Source organism: Mustela lutreola, chromosome 1 (assembly GCF_030435805.1).
Source record: "Mustela lutreola isolate mMusLut2 chromosome 1, mMusLut2.pri, whole genome shotgun sequence".
NCBI lineage: Eukaryota > Metazoa > Chordata > Mammalia > Carnivora > Mustelidae > Mustela > Mustela lutreola.
The window spans coordinates 68851786-68878453 of record NC_081290.1 but is presented as its reverse complement, the minus strand read 5'-3'; the positions used below and the strand labels follow the sequence as shown (position 1 = coordinate 68878453).

At 50.2% G+C, this 26668-nt stretch overlaps 1 protein-coding gene across 2 annotated transcripts in view; it reads left to right on the top strand.

Moving 5' to 3' along the window:
- Positions 1-26668, top strand: part of PDE6B (phosphodiesterase 6B) — a 32630-nt gene that overhangs the window by 3537 nt on the left and 2425 nt on the right. For both annotated transcript variants that reach the window (XM_059154503.1, XM_059154493.1), the window contains exons 2-20: positions 1124-1276; positions 1587-1676; positions 16484-16624; positions 16716-16790; positions 18068-18132; positions 18963-19029; positions 19215-19262; positions 20003-20152; positions 20381-20524; positions 20975-21040; positions 21432-21578; positions 22781-22888; positions 23247-23356; positions 23551-23638; positions 23910-24010; positions 24247-24354; positions 24900-24963; positions 25271-25345; positions 26480-26563. In XM_059154503.1, coding sequence (XP_059010486.1) covers positions 1124-1276; positions 1587-1676; positions 16484-16624; positions 16716-16790; positions 18068-18132; positions 18963-19029; positions 19215-19262; positions 20003-20152; positions 20381-20524; positions 20975-21040; positions 21432-21578; positions 22781-22888; positions 23247-23356; positions 23551-23638; positions 23910-24010; positions 24247-24354; positions 24900-24963; positions 25271-25345; positions 26480-26563 — 1884 coding nt within the window. The remainder of the gene's footprint in view (positions 1-1123; positions 1277-1586; positions 1677-16483; positions 16625-16715; positions 16791-18067; positions 18133-18962; positions 19030-19214; positions 19263-20002; positions 20153-20380; positions 20525-20974; positions 21041-21431; positions 21579-22780; positions 22889-23246; positions 23357-23550; positions 23639-23909; positions 24011-24246; positions 24355-24899; positions 24964-25270; positions 25346-26479; positions 26564-26668) is intronic.

Below are 26668 nucleotides of genomic sequence, written 5' to 3'. Positions count from 1 at the left end.
GCGCTGGACACACGCATCCCTTCACGAGAGCATGGACTGCTCTTGTCCCCAGCAGGCTTCCTCTGACCTCCCATTGGCCTGAACTCTGGCCCAGCTGCCCATGCAAGGGAGGCTGGAGAGTGGACGGAAAAGAGCTCCTTCAACAACAAATAATCATCACAGATGTAGGCAGAATTTAAAGGGTTTTTCTCACTCAACCCAAGCTGACCAGTGAGGAGAGGGGCACAGGCCCATCCGGTCCTTTCCCGTCCTTGCTGGAGGTCCAGATCTCCAACCCAGGCGGTCCAACTCTGCTGTCCCCCACAGCTCTGCAAAGGGTCACTTTGGCCTCATGTAAATAAATAGCAGCGCCCAGGAAGTAGGAGGTTGGAGCTAGAGTCACATCCACCCCGAAGGGCAGAGTCCTAGTCACCAGAAGGGGCCTCATCCTGGTAACACTGCATCCCCTGGGCCTATTCCCTCTAGAGGCAGAACTTAAGAGCCCCTCAACCAGTCCCCCATCAAGGAGAGGCCCAGGAAACAACTCTGAGACTAGCAGGACCTGCCCTGAGAACCACAAGTGGGCAGATACCTAATCACGTAGGCAACAGGCCTCACAGAGAAGACACTCGTTGGAGCACAGCTCCAGGAAACCTGCAGAGGACCCTCCACCCTTACTCAAACTAACCCTTTATTCAGCCAACACACTTTTGGCCTATGGGGGCTGACTGCAGGGCAGGTGAAGGCAGGAGAGGGAAACCTGAACTAAGAGACAGGTAAATGGGTGATTCCAGAGATACCCAAGAGGCTGGCTTGGCCAGAGGACAGTCGATGTGGGAAGACCCAGGACTGCCACAGCCCAGGCCTTGTGAGGACTCAGCAGAGTCTGTGATCCAGAGCTAGGGTTAGTGGCTCCGATAGGGGGATCCACTCAGGCCTCTAACCCCCCACTTGGAGCCACAAGGACAGGCCACGAGCCATGTGCTCTTACACTGCCTGGGCTCCTGATGCCTGGCGCAGGGCCACCAGGGGCTCAGCACTGGCCTGGGCGGTGGCCTGGAGCTTAACCCTGCCCCCAACGGGGACGGGGAAGCCCGGGCTCTCCAGACTGACGACCTCTCTTTCCTCTCCTCTTGCTACGCAGTGTCCCCACTTCAGCCCCTTTGCGGATGAGCTGACCGACTACGTGACGAAGAACATTCTGGCCACGCCCATCATGAACGGCAAAGACGTTGTGGCTGTCATTATGGCTGTGAACAAGCTTGACGGCCCATGTTTCACAAGTGAAGATGAAGATGTGAGTGTTGGGGGCCTTCTGAGCCTGCAAGCCTCTGTGCGTGGGCCACCTCTGTCCCCGGGTCTGTCCTGTGCCTGGTGGCACGTGTGTGTTTTCCCGGCATCTGTGTGCACACCTCTCCTCAGCTTAGCTCCCTGAGCTCATCTCTGTGTCCCTTTTACACGTCTGTATGTCTCCTCACGTGTACGGGCCCACGCATGCTGACATCAGTATCCTGTCCAGGCAGCTGGGCGCCTCTCCAGCCTTGCACACCTGGGCACCTGCTAAAAACCAGGTTTTCTAACTGCTGTTGGTGTGATGTCTGTTTCAGGTCTTCTTGAAGTACCTGAATTTTGGCACCTTAAACCTGAAGATCTACCACCTGAGCTACCTGCACAACTGTGAGACACGCCGCGGCCAGGTAACTGCCCCGCCCCAGCCCACCCTCAGGGACATCCGAGTGTGTCCCTGCCCCTGTGCCAGTCTCTCTGGACAGAGACAATATGGTGTTTAGCCTGGGGGGCTCAAGACCCGCAGCTGCAGGGCTTCCTGTGGCTTTTCATGGCTGTGGTGTAATGTTGCCAGGGTGCCCGCTGCCGGGAGACAGTGTTGTGAGGAACATCGTGCAGCTGGGACCCAAGGAGAGGTTGGCTCTCTTATCCCTTCTGCTCACCCTGACTCGCTCCCAACCCAGGTGGTGTGGGCACCTGCAAATGCAGCAGACACCACTCCTTAGAAGCTGCAGCAGACCCTCTTCGGGAGGGGCTGGGGTGAATGACGAATGGGCAACGGGGACAGAGGTTCTGCCACCCGGTGGCCGAATCCACTGGGGGGTTCAGCCCCTAGCTGCACAGGATCACCACTGCTTCCAGGGCTGGAATCTGCTTCCCCCCACCTCTCTCCCAGCAAGGAGGGTGTGGGACCTGATGGGAGCAAGTTGGGGCCTTGTGTTTTGGGAGTGGGTACAGAGCTGGCAGGCACAGGAGGTAAGTCCCTTCTGTGTCCTCCTACCTCCGTTTCCGCCCCACTGGAGGCCCAGAAGACAGTGTGTGGGCCCTGGGAGAGGACAAAAAGGCAGCTCTTGTCCCTCTGGGCCTGGAGCTGGGAAAGCTGTAAAGATGTGGCCTCCAGGCTGAGCCTTAGAAGATGTGAAGGGTGACCTGGTCACTCCACGCCCTCCCCACTTTCTGTTCCATCTGCAAATGCTGTGTGCGTCCTGGTCACCTGCCGTAAACTTGCTTGAAATGATGAGAGGTTCCTCTGCTTGTGTCAGCATCTACAAAGGCTATTTGGGTTCCTCCTCCTGACCCACCAGCTATGGAAGAAGCAGCCTAAGACGGGGATCTGGGATCCCCTGAGGGTATCTTCTGACCATAGGCCAGCCCCACTGACTGGGAAAGAAAATAAAAGCCTGAGAACGATAGCTCCCACAAGTCATGGCTGTGCAGCAGGGGCAGTGGGAAGACCCTTGGGGGAGGACAAGAGGGTACCCTGAGCAGAGGGAAGAACATGGCCTGAGGCCTTGGAAGAAGTGCTGGCACAGCTGGGGGTTGGTCAGGCAGGGCTCGGGGCCAAGTAGGGAGCAGAGAAGGGCTGTGAGGCTGGCCCGACACATGAGACTGGTTTCTAGAAAGGACCCCAGGTCCTTTTTAAGAAGAAGTCACTGTGAACCCCACACTGCAGGAACAGGGTTCTCTACCAGAAATGTGTCTCCTTTCACACTTCTAAGAGTTTATATTATCATTTGTTTACATCCCTCTGGAGTCATGGGTGTTTAGGTTATAACCTTGGTCAACTTGATTGATTTTATTGTTCAGTGTGTTCTGACTGTAGCCATTCTCAGGCCACCTAACAAAACCCATCAACCCCATCACTCTGGGGTGTTTTCTGTGTGTTTCATTGGCGGATGGGTGAATTTGCTAGTTTCCAGGGTGGGGGGTGTTGAACACTCCGTACTTTCTGGCACAACCAGACACTTCAGACTCACTTGTATATTTCCCATCTGGCCCTGGAATTAGCAGTTCCCCAAGGAGCCCACTGCTCTAATTGGGGAGTGGTCTTAGAAGCAGAGATCTGGGCACTAGGTATGTTCTTGGCTACTGGGGTGTACATATGAGCCTGTGCGTGGACACATCTGCAAATAGTTCTACACATAAGCACAAATCCACAGAAGTTAAACTTGCCTTCTTGCTGGTGTTCCCAACATGATCTGTCACCCCACGGATCATTCTGGCTTCCCCACTTGCTAGGATGCAGGTCTGCACTCTGACAGTGAGACCCCTGGCTCCCCTCCTCCACCACTCATCCACATCACAGTTCAGTCCCAGTGTGGGCACAGCAAGAACAGAACCGCTAGCCCATCCCCCACTGGAGAGAGTTTTATCAAGCAGAGGACAGTGTTTACAGGCAACCCCTTTTCTCGTTAGTCTTAAAGACTCTTCTCATTTCCAAAAATGCTTCAGTCAGCCCCTTTCCCCCACCTCCTTCAGTGAGGTGGTTCCAAGTGTACAGTTTGGTTCTCTAGTCAGAGTCTGCATTCTTTCGTGGAATCTCCCAGCCTGCTAAAGGATGGTCTCCTTGCGGCACCGTAGCATCTGTTGTTCATGCAGTAAACATCTACAGACCTAACAAATGCATCATGACAGGTCTACACTGTTACAGTACCCTGCAGAATAATTTCACTGCCCTAAAATTCCCCTGTGCCCCACCCGCTCGTCTCTCCCTCCCCACCACGGAGCTGCTGGGAGCCACTGATCCTTCTGCTGCCTCCATTGGTTTGCCTTTTCCAGAATGTCATAGAGTGAGAACCATGCAGTGTGTAGCTGTTTCAGATCGACTTCTTTCCCTTAGTAAGATGCATTTACAGCTCCTCCATGTCTTGTTATGGCTTGATAGCTCATTTCTTTTTAGAGCTGAATAATATTCCATTGTCTGGATGTATCACATTCACCTGTGAAAGGAGATCTTGATTGCTTCCGGTGTGGGGCAATTTATGAATAAAATTGCTATAAACATTTGTGTGCAGGTTTGTGTGTAAGTTTCAGTTCAGGCAAGTATATACCAGATATATATATATCATGTCATCTGCAAGAGGTGTAGCTGCTGGATGATATGGTGTAAGTGTATCTAACTTTCTGAGAAACTGCCAAAAAGCAACTGTGTCATTTTGCATTCCATCGATAATGAATGAAAAAATTCTGATGGCTCCGCAACGCAACCGCAACCTCAACCTCGTCAGTTTTTGGTACTGTCAGTTACTTGGATTTTAGTCATTCTAATTGATGTATCTGATTTTTGTTTTAATTTACAATTCCCTAATGATGCATATTATTGCACATTTTTTCAGATACTTATCTCCCATCTGTATCTTATTCTTTGGTGAGGTGTCTGTTCACATCTTTACCCATTTTTAAATTAGTTTTCTGTTTCCTTATTGTTTACAGTTTTTGTAGTTTTTAGATACAAACCCTTTACTGGATGTGTGTTTTGTAAATATTTTCTCCAAGGATATAACATGTTTCCTCATTCTCTTAACGGTGCATATGGGAAAATAAAAGTTTTAAATTTTAATGAAGTCCACCTTACTAACTTTTCCTTCACAAAGTGTAGTTGCATCTTCAAACTCATTACCATAACCATCAAAAGATGGACGAGTGGATAAAGTAGATGTGAGACAGATATAATAGAATATGATTCAGCCTTTAAAAAGAATGAAATCTTGCCACTTGCGGCAACATGTGTGGAGCTAGAGAGTATAACCCTAAACAAAGTCAGTCAGACAAACACCATAGGATTTCACTCGTATGTGGAATTTAAGAAGCAAAACAAACAAGCAAAGGGGAAAAAAAAAACAAGAAACAGACTCTTAACAATAGAGAACGCACTGACTGTTGCGGGGGTGGGGGCGGGAAACAGGTGATAGGGACTAAGGAGGGCGCTTGTGGTGACAGCTTCCGGTGTCGTGAGGAAGTGCTGGGTCACTGTATTGTGCACCTGAAACTAGCACAGCACTGGGTTTCACTAACTGGAATCAAAATAACAACTTCTTTTAAAAATCTCATCACCAAACTCAAGGTCATCCAAATTTTCTTCCATGTCATCTTCTAGGAGTTTTATAGTTAGGTCTATGAGTTAGTATTTATGAAAGCTATAGGGTCTGGATTTAGATACACTTGTTTGCATAGGGATATCAAATTTGCAAAACTATCCTTTCTCCACCAAATTGCCTTTATTTCTTCATCACACTGCAGCTGTGCAAGTCTGTTTCTGGGTTCTTGATTCTGCTTTATTGATCTATGCATCTATGTCTTCACTAATACCATAGTGTCTTGATCATTATAGCTTTGTAGTCTTGAAATCAGAAATATCAATTCTCCAACTTTTTTTCTGCAGTATTATGCTGGTTATTCCATGGGTCGGGGGAGGTGCCTTTCCGTATAAACTTTAAAATCAGTTTGCCATACGAACGAAATAGATTGCTGGTATTTTAATTGGGACTGCATTTGTTAATTTGTACCTAAGCATTTTCTTTTTATGCTAATATAAGTGGTTTTGCGTTCTTAATTTCAAGTTCCAATTATGTATTGCTGATATAAAGAAAAGTGACTGACTTTTGTATGTTACCCTTGTATCCTCTGACCTTAAAACAATTATTTATTAGTTCCAGGAAGGTTTTTTAAATTGATTCCTTGGTATTTTCACATAAACAATCATGTCATCTGTAAGCAAAGACAGTTTTATTCCTTCCTTCCCAATCTATCTACATAGTATTTCTTCTTATGTTATTGTACTTGCTCAGAATTCCAGTACAATGTGGATAGGACTGGTGAGAGGGGACATCCTTGACATATTTCCAATATTAGGAGGGAAACATCTAGTTTCTCACCGTTAAGTTTGATGCTTGCTGAAGGGTTTTGTAGGATTTTCATCTAGCTAAGGAAGCTTATTTCTATTTGGCAGAGTTTTTATTCTGAATGATTGTTGGATTTTTATAAAATACTTTTTCTTCATCAATTGATATGAACGTGTTATTTTTCTTCTTTAGCTTATTGACGTGGTGGATTATACTGATTTTCAGATGTTGAGCCAGCCACGTAGACCTGAAATAAGTCATACTTACTAATGGATTATACTTATTTTTATACTTTATTGGATTGGTTTTGGTAATATATTTTTTAAAGATTTTATTTATTTATTTGACAGACAGAGATCACAAGTAGGCAGAAAGGCAGGCATAGAGAGAGACAGGGGGAAGCAGGCTCCCCGCTGAGCAGAGAGCCCGATTCGGTGCTTGATCCCAGGACCCTGAGATCATGACCCAAGCTGAAGGCAGAGGCTTAACCCACTGAGCCACCCAGGCCCCCTGATACAAAAATTCTTAATAAAATATTACCAAAACCAGGGGCGCCTGGGTGGCTCAGTGGGTTAAAGTCTCTGCCTTCAGCTCAGGTCATGATCCCAGGACCCTGAGATAGAGCTCTGCAACGGGCTCTTTGCTCAGCAGGGAGCCTGCTTCCCCCTCTCTCTCTGCTTGCTTCTTTGCCTACTTGTGATCTCTCTCTGTGTCAAATAAATAAATAAAATCTTTAAAAAAAAAAAAAAGAATTTCTGCAAATGCCCATATGAGATTTTGGCCTGTAGTTTTTCTTTTTTGTGATGTCTTTATCTGGTTTTGGTATTAGGTCATGCTGGCCTCATAGAATGGGCTAAGGAAGAGTTCCCTCTGCTTCTATTTTTTGAAAGAGATTGTGAATTTGACATAATTTCTTCTACCTATGTTAAGTAGAATTCACCAATGAGTTCATCAAGGAAGGGTGCTTTCTTCATGGAGGATTATTAATTATTATTCCAATATCTTTAATACATACAATTCTGTTCAGATGATTCTATTTCACCTTATATGGGTGATGATAGTTTGTGTCTTTGAAGGCATTGAAAACTTCACTTTATCTAAGTTGTTACCTTTGGGGGCTTAGTGTTGTTCTCAGTGTTTATCTTTTTCCTTCTGCTTGCTTTAGGCTTAAATTGATTTCCCTTTTCTAGTTTCCTGAAATTAGACTATTGATTTTGGATCTTGCTTTTCCTCTACTCTGTTCACTCGATGTTGTCAGCATGCCTCTAAGCTCCACTTTCACAGCATCCCACAAACCTCAACAAGCTGTATTTTTGTTTTCATGTACTTCAAACTCTTTATAAATTTCCTTGGAGACTTCTTCTTTGACCCATGTATTATTTAGAAGAGTTCTGTTTCATATATTTTGGAATTTTCCAACTACTTTCTGTTTAATTTCTGATCTCTAGTTTAATTCTACTGTAGTATGATAATACAAAGATATGTTTTATGGCCCAGAATATGGTCTATTTTGGTGAGTGCTCCATGTGACCGTGAAAGAACATATATTCTGCTGTTTTTGGATGCAGAGGTCGTACTGATTTCCTGCCTGCCGGATCTACCAGTTACTGAAAGAAGAGCATGAAAGTCAGCCGACTAGTGGGCTTATCTCTTTCTTCCTCAAGTTCTATCAGTGTTTGCTTCATGTAATTTGATGCTCAATAGTTAGGTTCATACACACTAAAGATGTTATCTCCTTGGAGAAATGACCCCCTGTATCGTTATGTAATGTCCCTTTTTACCCCGATAATGTTCCTTCTTCTGAAGTGTGCTTTGTCTACAACTGATAACAGCCATTGCAGGTTTCTTTTGATTGGTGCTAGCATAGTATATATTTCTCCTTCTCTTTACTGTTTTCCCAATTATTTTTATTGTGGTAAAATACACCTATATAAAATTTACTATCTTAACCACTTTTAAGTCTACAGTTCAGTGGTATTAAGTGCATTCATATTGTGTAACCATTACACCATCCATCTCTAGAACTCTTTACATATTCCCAAGCTAAAACTCTAGCCTCATTAAATACTAACTCCCCAGTCCCCTTGTCCACAGCTCCTGGCACCCATCATTCTACTTTCTGCCTCTGTGATTCTGATTGCTCGAAGTACCTCATATAAAGGGAATCATACAGTACTCATCCTTTTGTAACTGGATTGTTTCATTTAACATAAAGTCCTCAAGGTTCATCCATTTTGTAGCAGGTGTCCAAATTTCTTTCTTTTAAGAATGAATAATATTCTGTTATCTGGAGAGACCACATTTTGCTCTCCTTTTATCCATCAATGTACACTTGGGTTGCTTCCACATTTTAACTATTGTGAATAACACTGTTATGAATATGAGTGCACAAACATCTCTTTGAGATCCCACTTTCAGTTCTTTTGAGTACATACCCAAATGTGGAATTGCTGGGTCATAGGGTAGATCTATTTTTAATTTTTTGAGGAACTTTCATACTGTTTTCCACAGTGACTGCACCATTTGCTGTTTTCGCCAACCGTGCCCAGCGTTCCAATTTCTCCACATCCTTCCCAACACTTGTTATTTCCTGGGTGTTTTTATAGTAGCCATACTAATGGGTATGAGGTGGTGCTTTATTGTAGTTCTGGTTTGCATTGCCCCAGTGATTAGTAATATTGATCATCCTTTCATGTGAGTATTGGCCATCTGTGTATCTTCTTTGGAATGTCTATTATAGTCCTTTGCCCATTTTTTAATCTGGTTATTTGGTTTTTTGTTGTTGAGTTTTAGGGATTCTTTACATAGTCTGCATATTCACCCCTTATGAGATATATAATTTAAAAATATTTTCTCCCATTCTGTGGGTTGCCCTTTTACCTTTGATGCCCAGAAGTTTTTAATTTTCAGAAAACCCAATTTATCTATTTTTTTTTTCTTTTGTTGACTGGGTCTTTCTTGCCCTACCCAAGAAACCATTGCCAAACCGTGTCAAGAAGCTCTTGTCCTATGTTTTCTTTTAAGAGTTTTATAGTTATAGGTCTTATAGGTCCTTCATTCGTTTTTAGTTAATTTTTGTAAATAATGTGAGTTAAGGATCTACTTCAATTCTTTTGCACAGGGATATCCAGTTTTCCCAACACCATTTGTTCAAAAACTAACTTCCCCCCCTCTGAATGATCTCAGAGCCCTTGTTGAAAATCATTTGACCATTTATGTGCGGGTTTATTTTTAGACTCTCTGTTCTATTCCATTGATCTATTTGTCTGTCTTGATGCCAGAATCACATTGTTTTGATTAAGGTAGCTTTGTAACCAGTCTTGAGTTCAGGAAGTATGAGTCCTCCTCTTTGTTCTTCTTTTCCAAGATTGGTTATTCAGGGCCCTTGAGATTCCATATGCATTTTAGGGTTTTTTTTTTTTATTCTGAAAAAACATCATTGAGATTTTGATAGGGATTACATTGAATCTCTAGGTCCCTTTGGGTGATATTGATATTATAACAATATTAAGTCTTCCAATTCATGACTAAGGACTGTCTTTCTGTTTATTTATGCCTTCTTTAATTTATTTCAGCAATGTTTTCTAGATTTTGTTGTTATAATAATGCTAGCTTTTATAATTGCCCATCTTTTTACTTTTATTAAAATCTTTATTTCTTGGGCACCTGGGTGGCTCAGTGGGTTAAGCCGCTGCCTTCGGCTCAGGTCACGATCTCAGGGTCCTGGGATCGAGTCCCGCATCGGGCTCTCTGCTCAGCAGGGAGCCTGCTTCCCTCTCTCTCTCTCTGCCTGCCTCTCTCTCCATCTACTTGTGATCTCTCTCTGTCAAATAAATAAATAAAATCTTTAAAAAAAAAAAAAAGGTTTAAAATCTTTATTTCTTTATATATCTGTAAGTCCCTTTCTTGTGTCCATCATTTCCACTGCAGGACTCCCTTTCACACTTCTTGCAGGGCAGGTCTTGACCAATGCACTCAGCTTCTATTTACCTGGGAATGTCTTCATTTCTCTCTCAATTTCGAACAGTTTTTTTTTTTTTTAATTTTAGCACTTTGTTAATATCAACCCATTATCTTCTGACCTCCAGACAAGATTCCTGATGAGAAATCTGCAGACAGCCTTAGTGAGGATCTCTCATATGTGACAAGTCACTTTTCTCACTGTTTTCAAGGTTTTCTTTGTCTCAGCTTTCAACAGTTTGATTATAATGTGTCTTGGTGTGTGTTGAGCTTCTTGGGTGTTGATATTTATGTATTTCATCAAATTCAGGGAGTTTCCTGTCATTTTTCTTCAAACACCCTCTCTATATATCCCTCTGACGTGGCAGGGTCTAGCCCACCTCCCTTGGGGCTGATGTCCTGAGTTGTTCTCGTTCTGTCTGTCCCTGCTCTGTAGGCCCCTCTACTCCCAGGAATGGATAATGCAGCTTCCTCTCAGTCAGGCCCCTTAACTTGGTTGTTGTGTGGACATTTCCCCAGTTCTTAGCAGCAGCATCTCCAAAACAGTGACTTCAGGCCAGGATTCAAAGCCCATCCCAAGCATCCCAGGTGTGGGCCTTAGAGAGGCAAGTCTGGGAGCGTTTTCTTGGCTCTGTCCTACCACACACACTTCTCCCCCATGTGGTATTGCCCAGAGGTCCCCAGGGCAGTTCCGTCCAGGAAAGTCACCTGGGGAAGCCAGGTTTTTAATTCTCTGCCTGTTGTGTCACTGAGCCTCCACTTCCCTCTCCAACTACCCCTCGCTTGACTGCTCCCCTTTATAGACACAAATCAGGGCCCAGTCTGCCAAGATCATGGATGCATCTCAGGATCCTTCTCCTTCTGCACCTTGTCAAGCCCACCCCCACTCAACAGTCAGAGCCCTACTTTGAAAACTTAGGTCATGTCACTGGGTGGCCTCAGGGACTCCCCTGCAGTCCTCTTCCCCTGCTTCTGTCTCTCCCCACCCCCTGCTCCATCCCAGCTATTGTCCCCCATAGCCATTGTCTGCTCTTATATCTGCAGGTCCCTCTGCCAAGAACGCTGTTTCCACACACCGGTGGGTCCTCTGCAGACAGATCTCCCCTGCCCTGAGTATCCCTGTTCAAGCCCCACATTCCCTACCTAGACCTGCCTCCTATATTTCCTTTGTATTCCCTACATCTCCACGTAACAAGCCATCTGGCAGTTCATGCTGCTCATGTTTTAGATCCCCCTGCCCCCACCTAGAAGTGAATTCTAAAACTCAGGGATTTTTGTCTGTTCTGTTGTCTAGCTATCCCAGATCTAAACCAGGTAATAAAGATCATTCCAGGAAGTGAACTGCCAAAGCTTAGGGAAAACAGGCTGTCTGGAAACGCATTGTTTCCTGTTGCTCAGACCACACACGTGTATAGACGTACTTGAAGTGAGAGCTCCACCGTGGATGTACATGTCTAGTTGTGTGCTTTGATTTCCTACTCTGACATCACCTAGTCCAGGTAGAAAGCTGTTTCTGATACCTCACACTGTGAGCAACATTTTTAAGAACCCTAATTAATTTGCACAAAGCATGGGGCTCTACTTCACAATCCTTTTTTTTTTTTTTTAGAGAGGTAGATCTACCTTTTTCTCCAAAGAGACCAAACTTCAGCCAGTGACTAGAGACTGGCACCCAAACTGCTTCCAGTTAAGCCTGGTCCCTGGTCCTTTCTTTCTCTGAATTGTGCTGCAGGAAAGCAGGCATCTGGGAATTAAAGCAGTCCTCCAGCACAGCTTGTCCCCGCCCTCCTCAAACCTCAGCAGCTTTCCAGGGTCCTAACAACCCCTCAACAGGGCTATAGTCCCTCAGATCAGCCCTCCATCCTCCAGGCAAGACCTACTGACCACCCTTCTTGCAGGCTCCACTCAGGGGCTCCTGTCAATCCCTTCTGAAAGAAGCTAAGCTGCTTTGGTCAGAGGCAACAGAAGCAACAAGGTAAACATTAGGTTTGGCTAGGGATGTTGGAATTTCTCCCTAATCTACTGCAATCAAACTGACCCGTTTTAGCTGAATGATTCCCACTGCCCAACAGTCCAGATTGCACCAAAAGCTAGATGAAGGGCCCCATTGGTCAGGACTCTGGCCTCTCTGACCTTCTAGGCTGCCTGTGTGACCATGGCCTGCTGGCTCAGTGTGAAGACCAGAGTCCTGTCCCCTCCCAGGGCAGGACAGTTTCGGAAGGCCATAGAGACAGCACGCATGCTCAACTGCTGGCCTCATATTCTTGTCATGTGGACAAGTGGAAACACTCAGAAGTCAGAGCATGTGGGTCAGAAAACAACAAGGAGGGGCTGGCAGGCCTCTCTACCTTGGGCAGTACCAGCTGGCTTTGTCGTGAAGGACCCACTGTGGTGTTACTGGACACAGAGTTGGGAAGAGATGCACCAGAGTGCAGATCATCTTTCCACCATAAATAACCCAGGAGCATGGATAACGTTGAACTATAGTGAAATAACAAGGAAACAATGAGGTTGCATATTTATACCCTTGTCTTAATATAATTTTCCTAATTTTTAAGCTCACATCATTTAACTTTAATAATGGCTGGGTTAAACGACTGGCCCTCAAAATTCCTGACGGTTGGACAACCAGCTCTCAGGAGCTCAGTAAGAGCTCTGGGAGCCAAGGCCAACTGCAGTTCACCAGGCCACCTTTCCTGTGTGCCCCCACAGACCCCAGGCATCCTGACACCGCCCACCTGGAATGTGAGTGTCCGGTTGGGCCTTGCAAGGCCAGCCTTCCCTTCCAGAGGCTTTGCAGGCCTCTGTGTTATCTGTCCCCAAATGCAATTGGATACCCCTTATTTCTAAAGTCACCAGGGGAGCCCTCACCATTATCCCAGGTTTCCCATTTTGAAGCATGAATCTGTGAAAGGCAACACCTCAGCATCCAGCTGACCATGGCTCCTGGTCACTCAAGCACCTAGTGTTTGGTTCACATCACAAGTGCTGGCACTGGTGTGCTGTGTGCTGAGGACAGCAGATACAGGCTTAAGGTCAAGAAGGGGTAACCACTCCCCAGGGAGTGGTCAAAGTCCAGAAAATGAGGTGTGAGTTACACTCTAAAAGAGGGGACAGGGAAAGGCAGAGGCCCCTGCCGAGCCACACAAGGTCCTAGTCCGACTCAACAAATTTCCTCTATTTTAAAGATGAGATTTTACTTAAGAATCTGAGTTTCTAACTTCTCTTGAAAATCTGAGGCCAGGGATACCTGGGTAGCACGCTCTTAATTTCAGTTCAGGTCTTAATCTCAGGGTTGTGAGTTCAAGCCCCACGTCGGGCTCCACACTGGGTGTGGAGTCTGCTTAAGAAACAAGGAAGGAAGGAATGGAGAAAGGGAGGGAAGAAGGAAGGAAAAGAGAGAGGATGGAAGGAAGGAAGGAGGAAGGGAAGCTTGAGGCCCACCCCATGACCCTTATGGCTGCTCCTTGAGGGTCCTGTTCTGCTAATCTCAAGCAAGCAACATGGAGGATGTCAGCCAGGGTCAAGGACCTCTGGTCTGGAGTCTGGGGCAGGGGGAGGCTGTCCTAGGAATGGGATGAGTAGGAGCAGACTCAGAAGGTCCCAGGTTGCAAGGGTGTCCAGGAGGCCCAAAGCACTGGAGATTCAGGAAGAACCACCCCAGAGTGACCCAGGACAGGCACTGCATGAAGATGCCTTAGATGAAGTCCCCAGAACACTCCAGAGCCGGAGCTCAGAAGAGCCTGGCAGGGACGGGGAGGGTGTTGTGCTGACCGGGCGCTCTAAATCCTGACGACCCAGGTGCGTGCTGACATGAAAATTCATCCAGCTGTGTTCCACCTCACTTGCTCCCTGTGTGCGCCAGACTCAACTCAGAAAGCTAAAAAGGAAACAGGAAGAATAGAGGAAGGGCAGAGGCCCTCGGTGAGCCAGGCTGCCTGACATCAGACCCACTGAGCTCCTAGTTCCTCAGGGCCAAATGAGAACCTATTTTGGAGAAAAGACGAGTGCGTGCTGACTAGTCCCTGGTCTGATGGGAGAAGGGGAGGCTTAGGGTGTGACAAGAGGTGCTCTGCCAGGAGGGAAGGACGGGACGAGGTGGGGGGTCAGGAAGAGTCTCCCTTACGTGTTGTGCTATGAGGTACAAGGCCTCCTCCTCCCCATTGTCTTCCTCCTGGGGGACAGGCTTTGGACACCAAAGTATTCAGGCGGCTCAAAATTTAGATGTGCTGCCCAGACACACACCCCTTCCCTGCACTCAGCAGGACCAAGAGATCTCCAGCTGTCCCAGATATCTCTAAGCAGCTGGCCTCCCTTCATTCTTACTGCTCTGGTGTGTGTTCTGGTCCTAACCAGGGCTTTGTACACAGGGGGAGCTCAGGGAGTAACTGTGAGTTAGACACACAGATGATTAACACATTCATATGCACACTCATACGCATACTCACACATGGGACTCCTAAAAGCCACATACTCTTCTGACAGCCCGACTCCTATTCCACCATTCTTCCCAGCATCCTGAGAGAAAAACATCATTATACCCATTTTACAGGTGGGGAGACTGAGGTCTGGAAGTTAGCCGACCTTCCTAAGGTCACAGAGCTGAAAAGAAGCAGACCAGCACCCTTACTCACTAGGTGTGGAGAAAAAGAGTAAAGAGTTCTGTATCCAAGCCATTAGCCAGGGAGGACTGGGGCACTAAGCCAGCAGCTCAAAGGTGAAGGAGACACAGGGCAGTGCATGAGTGAACACCGAGTCCTGCCCTCCCCTGCTGTGCATGTCCAGATGTCAAAAGTGGCATGTGGCTCCAGGACCTGGAATTCAGACTGTCTGCCTTAGAGCTTCGAACCTCACAGCCTTCCCTGCAGTCAGCAAACACACAGGTGTGAGGTACTCTGCTAACCATGGAAAAGCTCCACCTCATGGAGCTAGTGGTGGAGTGGGGAGACAATGAGACTGTGCCTCTTTGAGGTCAGAATGAAATAGGGTGTTGTAAGGATCAGGTTTGGCAAGTGTTCAGGACAGTTATTCCGAAGATGACTTTAGACTGAGACTCAACGATGAGGAAGTTCTGGAATGAGTGCTGTGAAGGCAGAGGACAGACCTTGTACAAAGGCCCTGTGGTCAGTCAGAGTGAGTGCTTATGGCACATGGGAGTGCCTTGCAGACTGATGGACAAAGACGGGGCAGGGCCAGGCTACCAGGAAATCCTCCTCCACCAATGGAGAGTGGTGGGTGGGAAGAGAGCATTAGAATTAAGCTGCCTGCTGGTGAGAGCACTCCAGGGCAAGTGGGGTCTCCAGAGCCCATTCCTATCTGTGACAGCAAAGGGTGGGCAGCTGCAGAGGGCCTGAGAGGGGCTGGCTGGAGGGGAACCATGCAAAGAAGAATCATGGTGGCAGGGAAGTCTTGGTACCAGGGAACACTTAATACAGGCCAAAAGATACATGAGGTTGTGAGTAGTGCAGCCTGAAGGCAACTGTCTTTGGGCAGTGGCTGAGGAAACTGAGAAACTTGAGCCAGGCAGGTAAGGGGAGAGCCTCAGGGAGTTCCTCTGAGCTTGGCCAGTGAGACTGGACAGCAGCCTGGTGTTCAGTTGTGAGTCAATGTCCTGGGAAGGGTCCGGCCAGGGCCTCATGGAGCATGTCAATGAACTATCACTCTCAACTCATTCTGTGGCATCCAAAATGCAATGAATCCGTGCTCTCAAACCCAGCTTCTCAAGGCTGATTAGGGAAGGCAGGTTGGTTAGAGTTTTGCCTTTAAATTTTAATGCATTCACTCTTTCACTCACTAACCTAGCCTAAGGCCAGCACCAGACAGTGAGTGACAATGATGTAGCCAAAGCTTGGAGGCTTTACCTTCCAAGAGGTTTCAGGGCACCTGGGTCAAGGAGCAGGTAGTCATGTGCTTGGATGAAACCATGGGTGATGGGACTCTGTGGAGATGCTATCGGAAGGGTACCATCAGCAGTGTCCCTCTGGAGCTCTGTGGTCAGTTGCATGTGTACATGTGTGTTGGGTATCACACAGGTGTTGGGGGTGTGTATGGCCACAGGCTCACAGCTGTGCCCCCCAGCTGCTGCTGTGGTCACATAGGGGTGTGTGTGTGTGTGTGTGTGTGTGTGTGTGACCATAGGCCCACAGGTATCCCCGCCTCATGTGCTGCTATGGTCACACATGTGGGGAGAAGGGGTGGCCACAGGCTCACAGATGTCCCCCCCCAGGTGCTGCTGTGGTCATATAGGTGTGGAGGGTGAGGAGTGGCCACAAGCTCACAGGTGTGCCCCCCCAGCTGCTACTGTTGTCACCCAGATGTGGAGGGCCGCAAGTTCACAGGTGTCCCCCCCCAGGTGCTGCCGTTGTCACCCAGGTGTGTTTGTGTGGCCACAGGCTCACAGCTGTGCCCGCCCCCAGGTGCTGCTGTGGTCAGCTAACAAGGTGTTTGAGGAACTGACAGACATCGAGAGGCAGTTCCACAAGGCCTTCTACACCGTGCGTGCGTATCTGAACTGTGACCGGTACTCAGTGGGCCTCCTGGACATGACCAAGGAGAAGGTGAGTCCTCAGTTCTCCACAGGACTCCTGGCCAGCCTTGTCCTGCTCCTGTGAGGGCTCACTAACTCTGTCCCTTCTCTTCTCTGCTCAGGAATTCTTTGACGTGTGGCCTGTGCTAATGGGAGAAGCCCAGCCATACTCAGGCCCACGCACACCCGACGGCCGTGTGAGTCATGGTGGAGGGGGGACAAACCAAGCCCATGTATCTTGGTTTCCCTGGCTCCAACTACAACTCCAGAGTGGGGAAGGGACTTGTGCCAACCTGACCAAGGGTGGGAGAGGGAGGGCTACAGGAAGGATGTGGGGCTGTGGGGACAGATGGTTGGGGGCCAGCTGGCTACCTGACTGCTCTGGAGGGCAGTCGCTGAGTGTTTGTCTGCTGTCCCCAGTGACTCCAGACCATGCTCTGGGGCCAGGTTGGGGTGGGTGCAGATCTCCTGATGGGGTTATCAGCCCAATGAGAATGACCAGCAGCTGCCCCACCCTTAAATCACTGGAGCACCTCCCGTGTGGAACCATGTATACATGTGTGTGCACATGTGGGTGCACACCTGTGTGCATGGGCAGGAGAAAGGCAGTGTCAAAAGGGCATGGGAGCAGGGGCAGATACCTCTGTCACTATTGTACACCCAATCTGGCACACACTACCCCACCTGGCCATGCTTCAGTCTTCCCACCAGTCACATGGGGCTGATAACTGGGCCTTCCTCACAGGATTGTGGGTCCAGTGTGTAGAAGAGTCCCTGTTCATGGCTTGGCTGTGACCATGACTTGCCACAGTTGAGTGTTTGTGTGTCTGTGTATGTGTGTACTGGCCTGGGTGGGTTGTGTGCATACATTTGAAGGGGTCCCGGACCTTGTTTGTGTGTGGGCTTGAGTGGGACACGGACAGAATGAGGACAAATGCAAACCAAATGTGTATTGTGTGTTCCATGAGTGTCAGTGATGGTCTGTGTGTATGTACATAGAGTGCATGTGAGGTTGTGTGTAACTGTATGGGTGTGGGGTTGTGAACACATGTGTGCACATCCATGTGTTCACGTGAGGTTGTGTGTAACTGTGTGGGTGCACATGTACATGTCCATGTGTGCATGTGAGGTTGCATGTAACTGTGTGGGTGTGAGCGCATGTGTGCATGTCCATGTGTTATGTGAGGTTGTGTGTAAGTGTGTGGGCGCATGTGGCATCCAAAATATGTGCACGTGAGGTGTGTTACTCTGTGGGTGCTTGAGTGCATGTGTAGTTGTATATAAATGTGTGGGCACATGTATGCAAATCCATGTGTGCCTTGAGGTTGTGTGTAACTGTGGGCGTGTGGTGTGTGCTCTGTGTGCAAATGCATGTCCAGTACGACACCTGGGTAGCTCCTCTCACCCTCAGGGAGGTTCCCACCGGGGAGCTGTCCCAGGGAGCCCTTCACGACTGCTGCGGTCCATTTTGCAGGAAATCGTCTTCTACAAAGTCATCGACTATATCCTCCATGGCAAGGAAGACATCAAGGTCATCCCGTAAGTGCCAGGGTCTTAGGAGACGCATCACCTGAAGGCAGAGCACCCTCAGACCCAGGCCCGGTGGGCTTTGGGGATTTGTCACAATGGCTCAGCAGCCTCAGGCAGGTCCCTCACACAGGGCTACTCCCTATGCTGGAGGGTGAGGCAGCATGGGATGGGGAAGGAGGCACCATGGACGTCCAGAGTGGACTTCCAGAGGCCCAGGTGAGCTATCCAGGCGGTCCTGTCAGCAATAACTGATCTTTGAGTCCCTCAGGGTCTCATCTTAGCTCACCCAGCCACCCACGCAGGTGGAGCCCCCAGAAGGCCCACCCCATAGGGCAGAGAGGAGGGGATATCCATGGGGATATCCAGGCTAGTAGTAGGCAGGCTAGGCTGAGGGCAGGTCAGGGCTCCAAACTAGAGACACTGGGGACAGGTGTTCGCCGTTCCTCGCTCTGTAGCTGCACGGCCATGTGACCCATAAGCCTGTCAGAACCCCATCCTGCAAGTTCCACCAAGGGACTGGGATCCAGGTGCTAAGCCTGCAGGACAGGTGACTGACACTGAGCTCCAGGGGCTGGACTGAAGAGTGGGGCCCCCAGTGAGGAAAGGGCTTCTCCAGGGTGAGGGGCCTCAGCATAGGCAGAGGAAGGATAAAACAGTACAGATACCCCCAAACCACACCCCTGGCCTCCTCTTATTCCCCCTGAGTCCACAACCTGCTAGCCTTCCCACCACACCCAGAGCTCAGAAAAGGGAATCAACATTAACACACACACTCTGCCAAAATCTACGTGCACATCTAATAACCCACTGACCATCTGACCCTCTGCTCTCTCCCCTAGCACACCCCCAGCTGATCACTGGGCCCTGGCCAGTGGTCTTCCAACCTACGTGGCAGAAAGTGGCTTTGTGAGTCTGCTGAGGCCCTGCCCTTGCCTGGTGCCCCGGCCCTTCCTGCCAGCTTGTGCACCCCTGCCAGCTCCCAGCTGCCCTGCCTCACCTACGTAGAGCTCATCGGGCTGGATAGTCATCTTTAGAACCCTATCGTACCTTGGGCTGCTCCAGGTAAAATTGTTTTCCTGCTCCTCTTCCAGATCTGTAACATTATGAATGCCCCCGCCGACGAAATGTTCAAATTTCAGGTATCTATTCATTTATTAGAGTAAGTATGCTTACTTAAGGAAGAACACATTGTGATTCAGCAACGATGAACCAAATTAGTTTCCGCTCCTCAAGAAGCAACCTCACAATCTCAGGGGCTAACCACAGCAGACACACACTTCCAGGCACGGGTCTATGAGTAGGCAGGCGAGGCCAGACCACAAGGAGCTTTTCAAGTCTGCCCCTTGGGTCCTCCTCTGGGGACACACGACCAGAGCAGGCTCTTTTCTGGAGAAGGCCAAGAGTCAAATGATCTCCAAGACTCTTCCAGGAACTGGCCACTACCCACCTTTCACTGGCCAGGTGTCAGTGGAATGTGACATGGGAACAGCAGCATATTTTGTGGGGCCCACAGAATGAAATGCAATAATTCAACAATTATTATCAACATTAAGATCATGGCGGCAAAGACAATCGAGCGTGGGAGCCTCCTAAGACAGGGGATCCTGGGTGCCCATAGGGGATCCTGGGTGCCCGCAGAATTCATACCATGAAGCTGCCCTGGGGGCATAGAGCCCCAGTTCCATCTAGCGGGAGAAGTCACAACACAAACCCAGGGACATAGAGCTCTCACGCATGGGGGGGAGTTAGCAGACAAGAGGAGCCACCCAGTCACCACAGTTTGAGGGCAGAAGACATGAAATGGGTGCTTGCTGGGTGACAGGCCTGAGTCAGGGCCAGACCCAGAGGAGCGGGCATCTCTGGACGCTTCTCCCTGCAGGAAGGGCCTCTGGACGACTCGGGGTGGGTCATCAAGAATGTCCTCTCCATGCCCATCGTCAACAAAAAGGAGGAGATTGTGGGGGTTGCAACATTCTACAACAGGAAAGATGGGAAGCCTTTTGACGAGCAGGATGAAGTCCTCATGGAGGTAAACACGTGTCACAGGGGCAGCTCTTGGAGGGACGTCTGTGTGATGGCATGGGACCCAGCCATGTGGAGACCCTTCCTGCCACCTGCTTTAGCAGCATGAGGCCCGAGGAGAGTGGGACCAGAGGAGCTGTGAGGGCCCTGGAGGATGCTTGAAAGCACTCAGGGCACTGTAGCAGCACTCCACACACCAGGACACAGGGTGGTGACACTGCTGCTGTGTCTGCAGTCCCTCACGCAGTTCCTGGGCTGGTCAGTGCTGAACACGGACACCTACGACAAGATGAATAAGCTGGAGAACCGTAAGGACATCGCCCAGGACATGGTTCTATACCACGTGAGATGTGACAAGGACGAAATCCAGCTGATCCTGGTACCACTCCTGTCAGGCCCTGGTCCCCTTTCCTGCCCAGGGGGGAGACAGTGCATCCCTGCAGTTGGGGCATATCCTGTGGTCAGAGGGCCGGGCTAGCCAGGGAGTCCTACGTGCTCTGCACAACCAGGGGCAGTCCCTCCCCTGCGTCCTCAGCTGTGAGCAGGGATTGGTCAGAGCCCTCCTGGTCAGGCTGTATGAGGACTCCCCCTGTTGTCCATGTGGAGAGCTTAGAACAGTGCCAGAGAGGCAAGGAGGGACACACAGGAAATGGAGCCACTGTCACTTCTCTCCGAAGCTAGAAGCTCCAGCTGGGACTCCTGTCTTGTGCCTGATGTCACCTTGTCCCACACTCATGAGGGGTGTAGGCAACGTTGGCACCCTGTCCCATACTTATGAGGGGTATAGCTGACACTTACTCTGTCTCAACACAGCTGTCTTCTCTCTTAGCCAACAAGGGAACGCCTGGGGAAGGAGCCTGCCGACTGTGAGGAGGATGAGCTGGGGACAATCCTGGTCAGAATCTGACTCCCACCCCTCAGGTGGAGACTGGAGGGACCTGAGGGTCGGGGGTGACTTCCTCAATCCTAGGAGACCTGAGCATGTCATCTAATGTTTGCTGCTATCTGCATGTCTCTATGCCTGGGTCCGTGTGTGTGTGTGTGTGTGTGTGTGTGTGTGTGTGTGTGTGAGAGAGAGAGAGAGAGAGAGAGAGAGATCTCCTAATGTGCCTATCTTTGCACCTGTTTCCCCGACAACAACTCTGTTCTCATGGTGGGTCCTATGAGTGGCCAGCCACAGGAAGGGCAGATGTCACCACAAACCTGGGACATCTGAGACTGGGCAAAGGATCCTGGGAGGGGAAGAGAAAAGCCTGCCTCCCTCAGCCCCACAATCCCTCCCACAGAAGGAAGTGTTGCCAGGGCCCACCAAGTTCGACATCTATGAGTTCCACTTCTCTGATCTGGAGTGCACAGAGTTGGAGCTGGTCAAATGTGGCATCCAGATGTACTACGAGCTGGGCGTGGTCCGAAAGTTCCAGATCCCTCAGGAGGTGGGGATGGGGTTTATGGGAAGGGGTCCAGATCCACTGGGACGTGGTGGGTTGTGGCAAGGGGTCCCAGATCCACTGGGATATGGGGGGTTGTGGCAAGGGGTCCCAGATCCACTGGAAGATAAAATTTGGATATAGTTAAGGGGTCCCAAGTCCCCCAAGAGGTGGGAGAGATGTGGTCAGAAGTCTTAGGTCCTACAGAGAGTTTGGGGACAGCCATGTTCACTATAGAAACTGTGCCTAGCATAAATGATTGAATGGATGTATCAATGGTTAGATGGGTGGAGGGAATGTTTGGTCAATGGTTGTTCCAAACAATTTGACCATTAAATGCATCATTAGGCAATAGTGGGATTTGGGCGTGGGATGGAGAGGAAACAGGAGCCCATGAGCTACAGAAAGCAAAAGCCATCTGCACAGTAAGAATGTAGAGAACCCCTCAAAGGTCATCCCAGGGTGGAGGGGTGGCCCTTCCAGCTCTGCCCTGAGCCCTGCTGCTTTCTGATAGTTTCCTGGCTGCTGTCCTGCCTCCACCTTCACACCTCAGGGAGTGTCTGCTTCCCCACCGTGCAAGTGAGGGAACCGTCCCTCCTCGTGCCTCCTCTGAGAAAAGGTGCAGCACGCTGGCATTTTCAAAAGAAATTTTACTACATACTAAAGGAAAACACAGAAGCAAAAAGCAGAGAAATGATTACTAGAATTTTTTAAAATTTCAGAATGATTTTCTGGCACCAAAAATCACAGCAGATGAGTAAGAGGCCCCTTCGGCCTGCACCCTGTTGTCCAGGGGTAACTGCCCTTGTAGGAGAAGGCTCACACTCCCCCGGCCTGCCCCTTCATCTCTGGACCCTTAGCCTCCATTTTATTTCTCCACTGTCCATGCCATGAGCCCACACATGGGCCATTCAAACAGAACTTTTCTTCCAAAACATTCCATACCTCTTGCCTGGGGTCTCCCAATTTGGGGCTGGGCAATAGGTTGAAGGCCCCCTGCAAGCTGGAGCTCTTCTTAGCTTTGACACCGGTCCCCTCCTGGTTCCCCTCTCAGGCTGCCCGCCACCACTCATCCACCCCATAGGTGTCCCACCCAGGAGAGTGGTCAGGGGCCAGCAGCAAATGGCTGGGAGAAGGACTCTCACACCAGGCTGTTGGGGGGACTCCTGCACCGTGCTCAGAGCCCATGCTCCTCCGACTCTCCTCAGGTCCTGGTGCGGTTTCTGTTTTCCGTGAGCAAAGGTTACCGGAGGATCACCTACCACAACTGGCGCCACGGCTTCAACGTGGCCCAGACCATGTTCACGCTACTCATGGTGCGTGTCCAGCATGGGCATGACAGGAGCCGCCCTTGCCCCCACTCCGATTGGGTCAGGCCTGTGAGGGACAGGTGCTGGAGGCGGGTGTTCCTCTGCGAGCGAGGTGGGGGCCTTCGCGGGCAGAGAAAAGGAGGAGGTGGGGTGCACCCCCCACCCCAGGAGTGCAGGAGGGCCCCTGGGCTGAGGCAGGCAGCAGCATGAGCTTCTCACCCCTCCCCACCCTGCCTGCATCCAACCCACCGCCCCCCCAACCGCCCCTGCAGCGGGGAGGAGAGGGAAGGGGAGGGGAGGGCAGAGCAGGGCAGGGCGGGGGAGACCACTGGAGCTGCACAGCTGTAGGGCCCTGTACCCTCAGACTGGGAAGCTGAAGAGCTACTACACGGACCTGGAGGCCTTCGCCATGGTGACTGCGGGCCTGTGCCACGACATTGACCACCGCGGCACCAACAACTTGTACCAGATGAAGTAGGCAGCACGCTGGGTGCCTGGGGTGTTCTGGGGGAGCATATGACCAGTGGCCCAGGGAGGGGCCAGCCCAGAGCTCACTGAGGGTTGGGGTGCCCCTTCCTTGGCGAGCAGGGAACTGCAGGGGCACCCAGAGGCCAGAGCCTCTGTGCAGGCTTCTGGCCAAACTGATTCTAACGAAACCTCTGTAACAGATCCCAGAACCCCTTAGCCAAGCTCCACGGCTCCTCGATTTTGGAAAGGCATCACCTGGAGTTTGGGAAGTTCCTGCTCTCCGAGGAGGTTCGTGTCAGAATTTCTCTGTATTTATGCCTGTCACTTGCACTCACGACGCCACAGGGCATTCTGACCAGGGGCTAGAGGAGGTTCAGCGGTGATGGGTGGGGTTTAACGGGGAAATGCACCCACCGCAGGGTGAGGTGGGCTCAGGTGTCCGGCAGTGGTGGATATGGTGCAGGGTATGGTGCCCAGGATCTGCGACCTGAGGGTAGGGTCAGATAGATGGTTCCTGGGAGGGGAAGGGACAGACTGGGAACCCTAACCCTTCCTGCAGTCCCTGAACATCTACCAGAACCTGAACCGGCGGCAACACGAGCACGTGATCCATCTCATGGACATAGCCATCATTGCCACGGACTTGGCACTCTACTTCAAGTGGGTGCAGCCGCCCTGCGGGAGGCGGGATGAGAACCTGGGGCTTCGTGGGGGTGGTAGGGTAGGGACCTGGAGCTCCTAGAACACCCTTGCCAGCACAGCGGCCCTGTAAGGCCTGAGTTCTCTACCTCAGTTTCTCTCCGAGAAGGGTGGTGGGGTTAGGATCAAGGAAGAGTGGGGTATCCTGCATGGGGTGAGGAGGGGGTCAACTGTCTCTCTCTGTTCTTGGGGTTCAGGAAGAGGACGATGTTCCAGAAGATTGTGGATGAGTCTAAGAACTATGAGGACAGGAAGAGCTGGGTGGAGTACCTGTCCCTGGAGACGACCCGGAAGGAGATAGTCATGTGAGCTGTGGGGGCAGCAGGAGCCATCTCCATGCTGGCTAACCCTCATGTCCCACCCCCAAAGGAGAAGACACCAGGCCCCTGAATAATACACAAGAACAGCTCTTCTCTAAACAGCTTTGATGAAGCGTCAAAAATGAAGCTTCTTACTTGTTCCTTATTTTCAGGGGAGACAGTACAGGATTGGGGTCAGACAGTCCATTTCCTTAGTTTGTGGATTTGGCAATAATTCTTATTCATGAACCTTAACTGATGCATCTACAAAGTGGAGATTCAGAACTATGTTCCTCCTCCAGGCCCATCCCAGAGATCCAACAAGGAAATGTGTAAATCATGGGCACTGGGAGCTGCCCAGTGAAGACATGGTGGTTTTAGCTTATGGAGGCAAGGCGAGGGGAAGGTGACGAATGAGGGTTAGGGTTGGAGTGGGTGTGTGTACAGTAGGAGATCTACTAGTGGAAGGAGTGCCCAGAAGCAGAGGTGGAAGGGAGGGAGGGAGGGAGAGAGGCCAGCCTGGGCACACCTGGAGCTTCATCTTCCTGCAGGGCCATGATGATGACTGCATGTGACCTGTCTGCCATCACCAAGCCATGGGAAGTCCAGAGCAAGGTCAGAATTCATGCAGGGCCCCAGCCTCTTGTCATTGCCTCTTGCAATTGCATCTAGGAGAAGCCTGAGATGGGGGACAGAACCTTTGTTTGCAAGTAGCACTGAGGGCTTCCCCCCCTGCTCTGGGGCTGGGCTCACGGCCACCATGTGGGCACACATCAACATGCTCACTGGGCGGTAAGTCCAGCCTGAAGACTGGGGATCCCAGAGGGCCTGAGACAGAGAAGACTGAGGGCCCTTTGTCAGTTTCTGACCAAGCGCTGAACTCAACAAGATCACTGACTTTTATGTACCCCCTGCCCACCAGGTTGCTCTGCTGGTGGCGGCTGAGTTCTGGGAACAGGGTGACTTGGAAAGGACAGTTCTGGATCAGCAGCCCATTGTGAGTGTTACTTCCAGAATCTGTGGTCTTTGGGAACCTCAGGCCTTGCTTGGTGCAAACAGGGAACCCCTGGGGATCTGGGGTGCTGGGACCTCAGTGTCACTTTGTGGGGTCCATCATGTGACATGAGCTGAGTATAAATTAGGTGGCTCGGGATCTGGGTAAAGTTGTAGGAAAAAATAGGGTTTTGGTAAAACTGTGATGCCCATGCGGAAATGGAAAGTCATTGTCAAAAGTGGTCAAGGCAGGTCATGACCCATCTCCCAGGGCCTCCACAGCCCAGGCAGCCCCACAGTGAGCCTCAGCCAGGCTGAGAGCTGCTCCAGGAAGGCCTTCAAGTGGGGAGAGTGCCATGCCAGAGAAGGCCAGTGGCAGGAGTCCAGGTGCCCTCACCGTGATAGATGGAGGATGCTGAGATCTTTGGGTCAGCAATGTGGGTCCAGGAATATGCTGCTAGACTACAGTGGAACCTGCATAGTATCCAAGGGGATGAGGACAGCATAGCATTGTCCAACAGAAGTGGGAAGAGATGGAAAGAGGGTCTGTCTTACAAGTAAATTCCAGTCAGTGGAGCTGCCTGAGCATGAGGTGGAGAAGGCTTTGGGGCCAGAGACAGACTGCAGGAAAGGGTGTCCTGTAGCCAAGTCGCTTGGGGACCAGGCAGGCCTCTAGTTCCTGCATGGCTCACCCTTGCTACATGGAGCTCCAGACAGTAGGTAGCTATGGACAGACTAGCAGGGGACAGCCCAGGGGGTCTGGAGTACGTGGACACCAAGGATAACCCGTCCAAGGGCCTCTGGATTTTGCCCTGCAGGGGTCCCAAGCCAGGTCTTCAGTTAGCACCATGGATAGCTCCCAAGAAAGTGGGAGGAAGGGGCTCCGGGACCTGAAACTGGGAGCATTATGGTGGACTCACGGTGGAACTAACAGATAACTCAGAGAAGGGGAAGGGCATTCTGACTGTCCCCCTATAAGGGCCAGCATCTATCAAGGCAGGCTAAGCCCCAAGACCAGAGGCTCCACTCATTCCATGGAAACTGCTTCATTTGTGTCTCTGTGGACATGTTCATCTGAGCCGGGTGGGGCTGAGTGAGACCTGCAGGCTCAGAAGAGGTTTCTCTGCTCCCCCCCAAGCCAATGATGGACCGGAACAAGGCGGCCGAGCTCCCCAAATTACAGGTTGGCTTCATCGACTTTGTGTGCACATTTGTATACAAGGTGAGCACGCTGGTGTGGGGCCTGGCTGGGTTCACAGGAGTGGGGGGTACTGGTGTGGGTTCACACGATGGCCTGGCCTGCCATGGCCCCTATTGCCTCATCCTT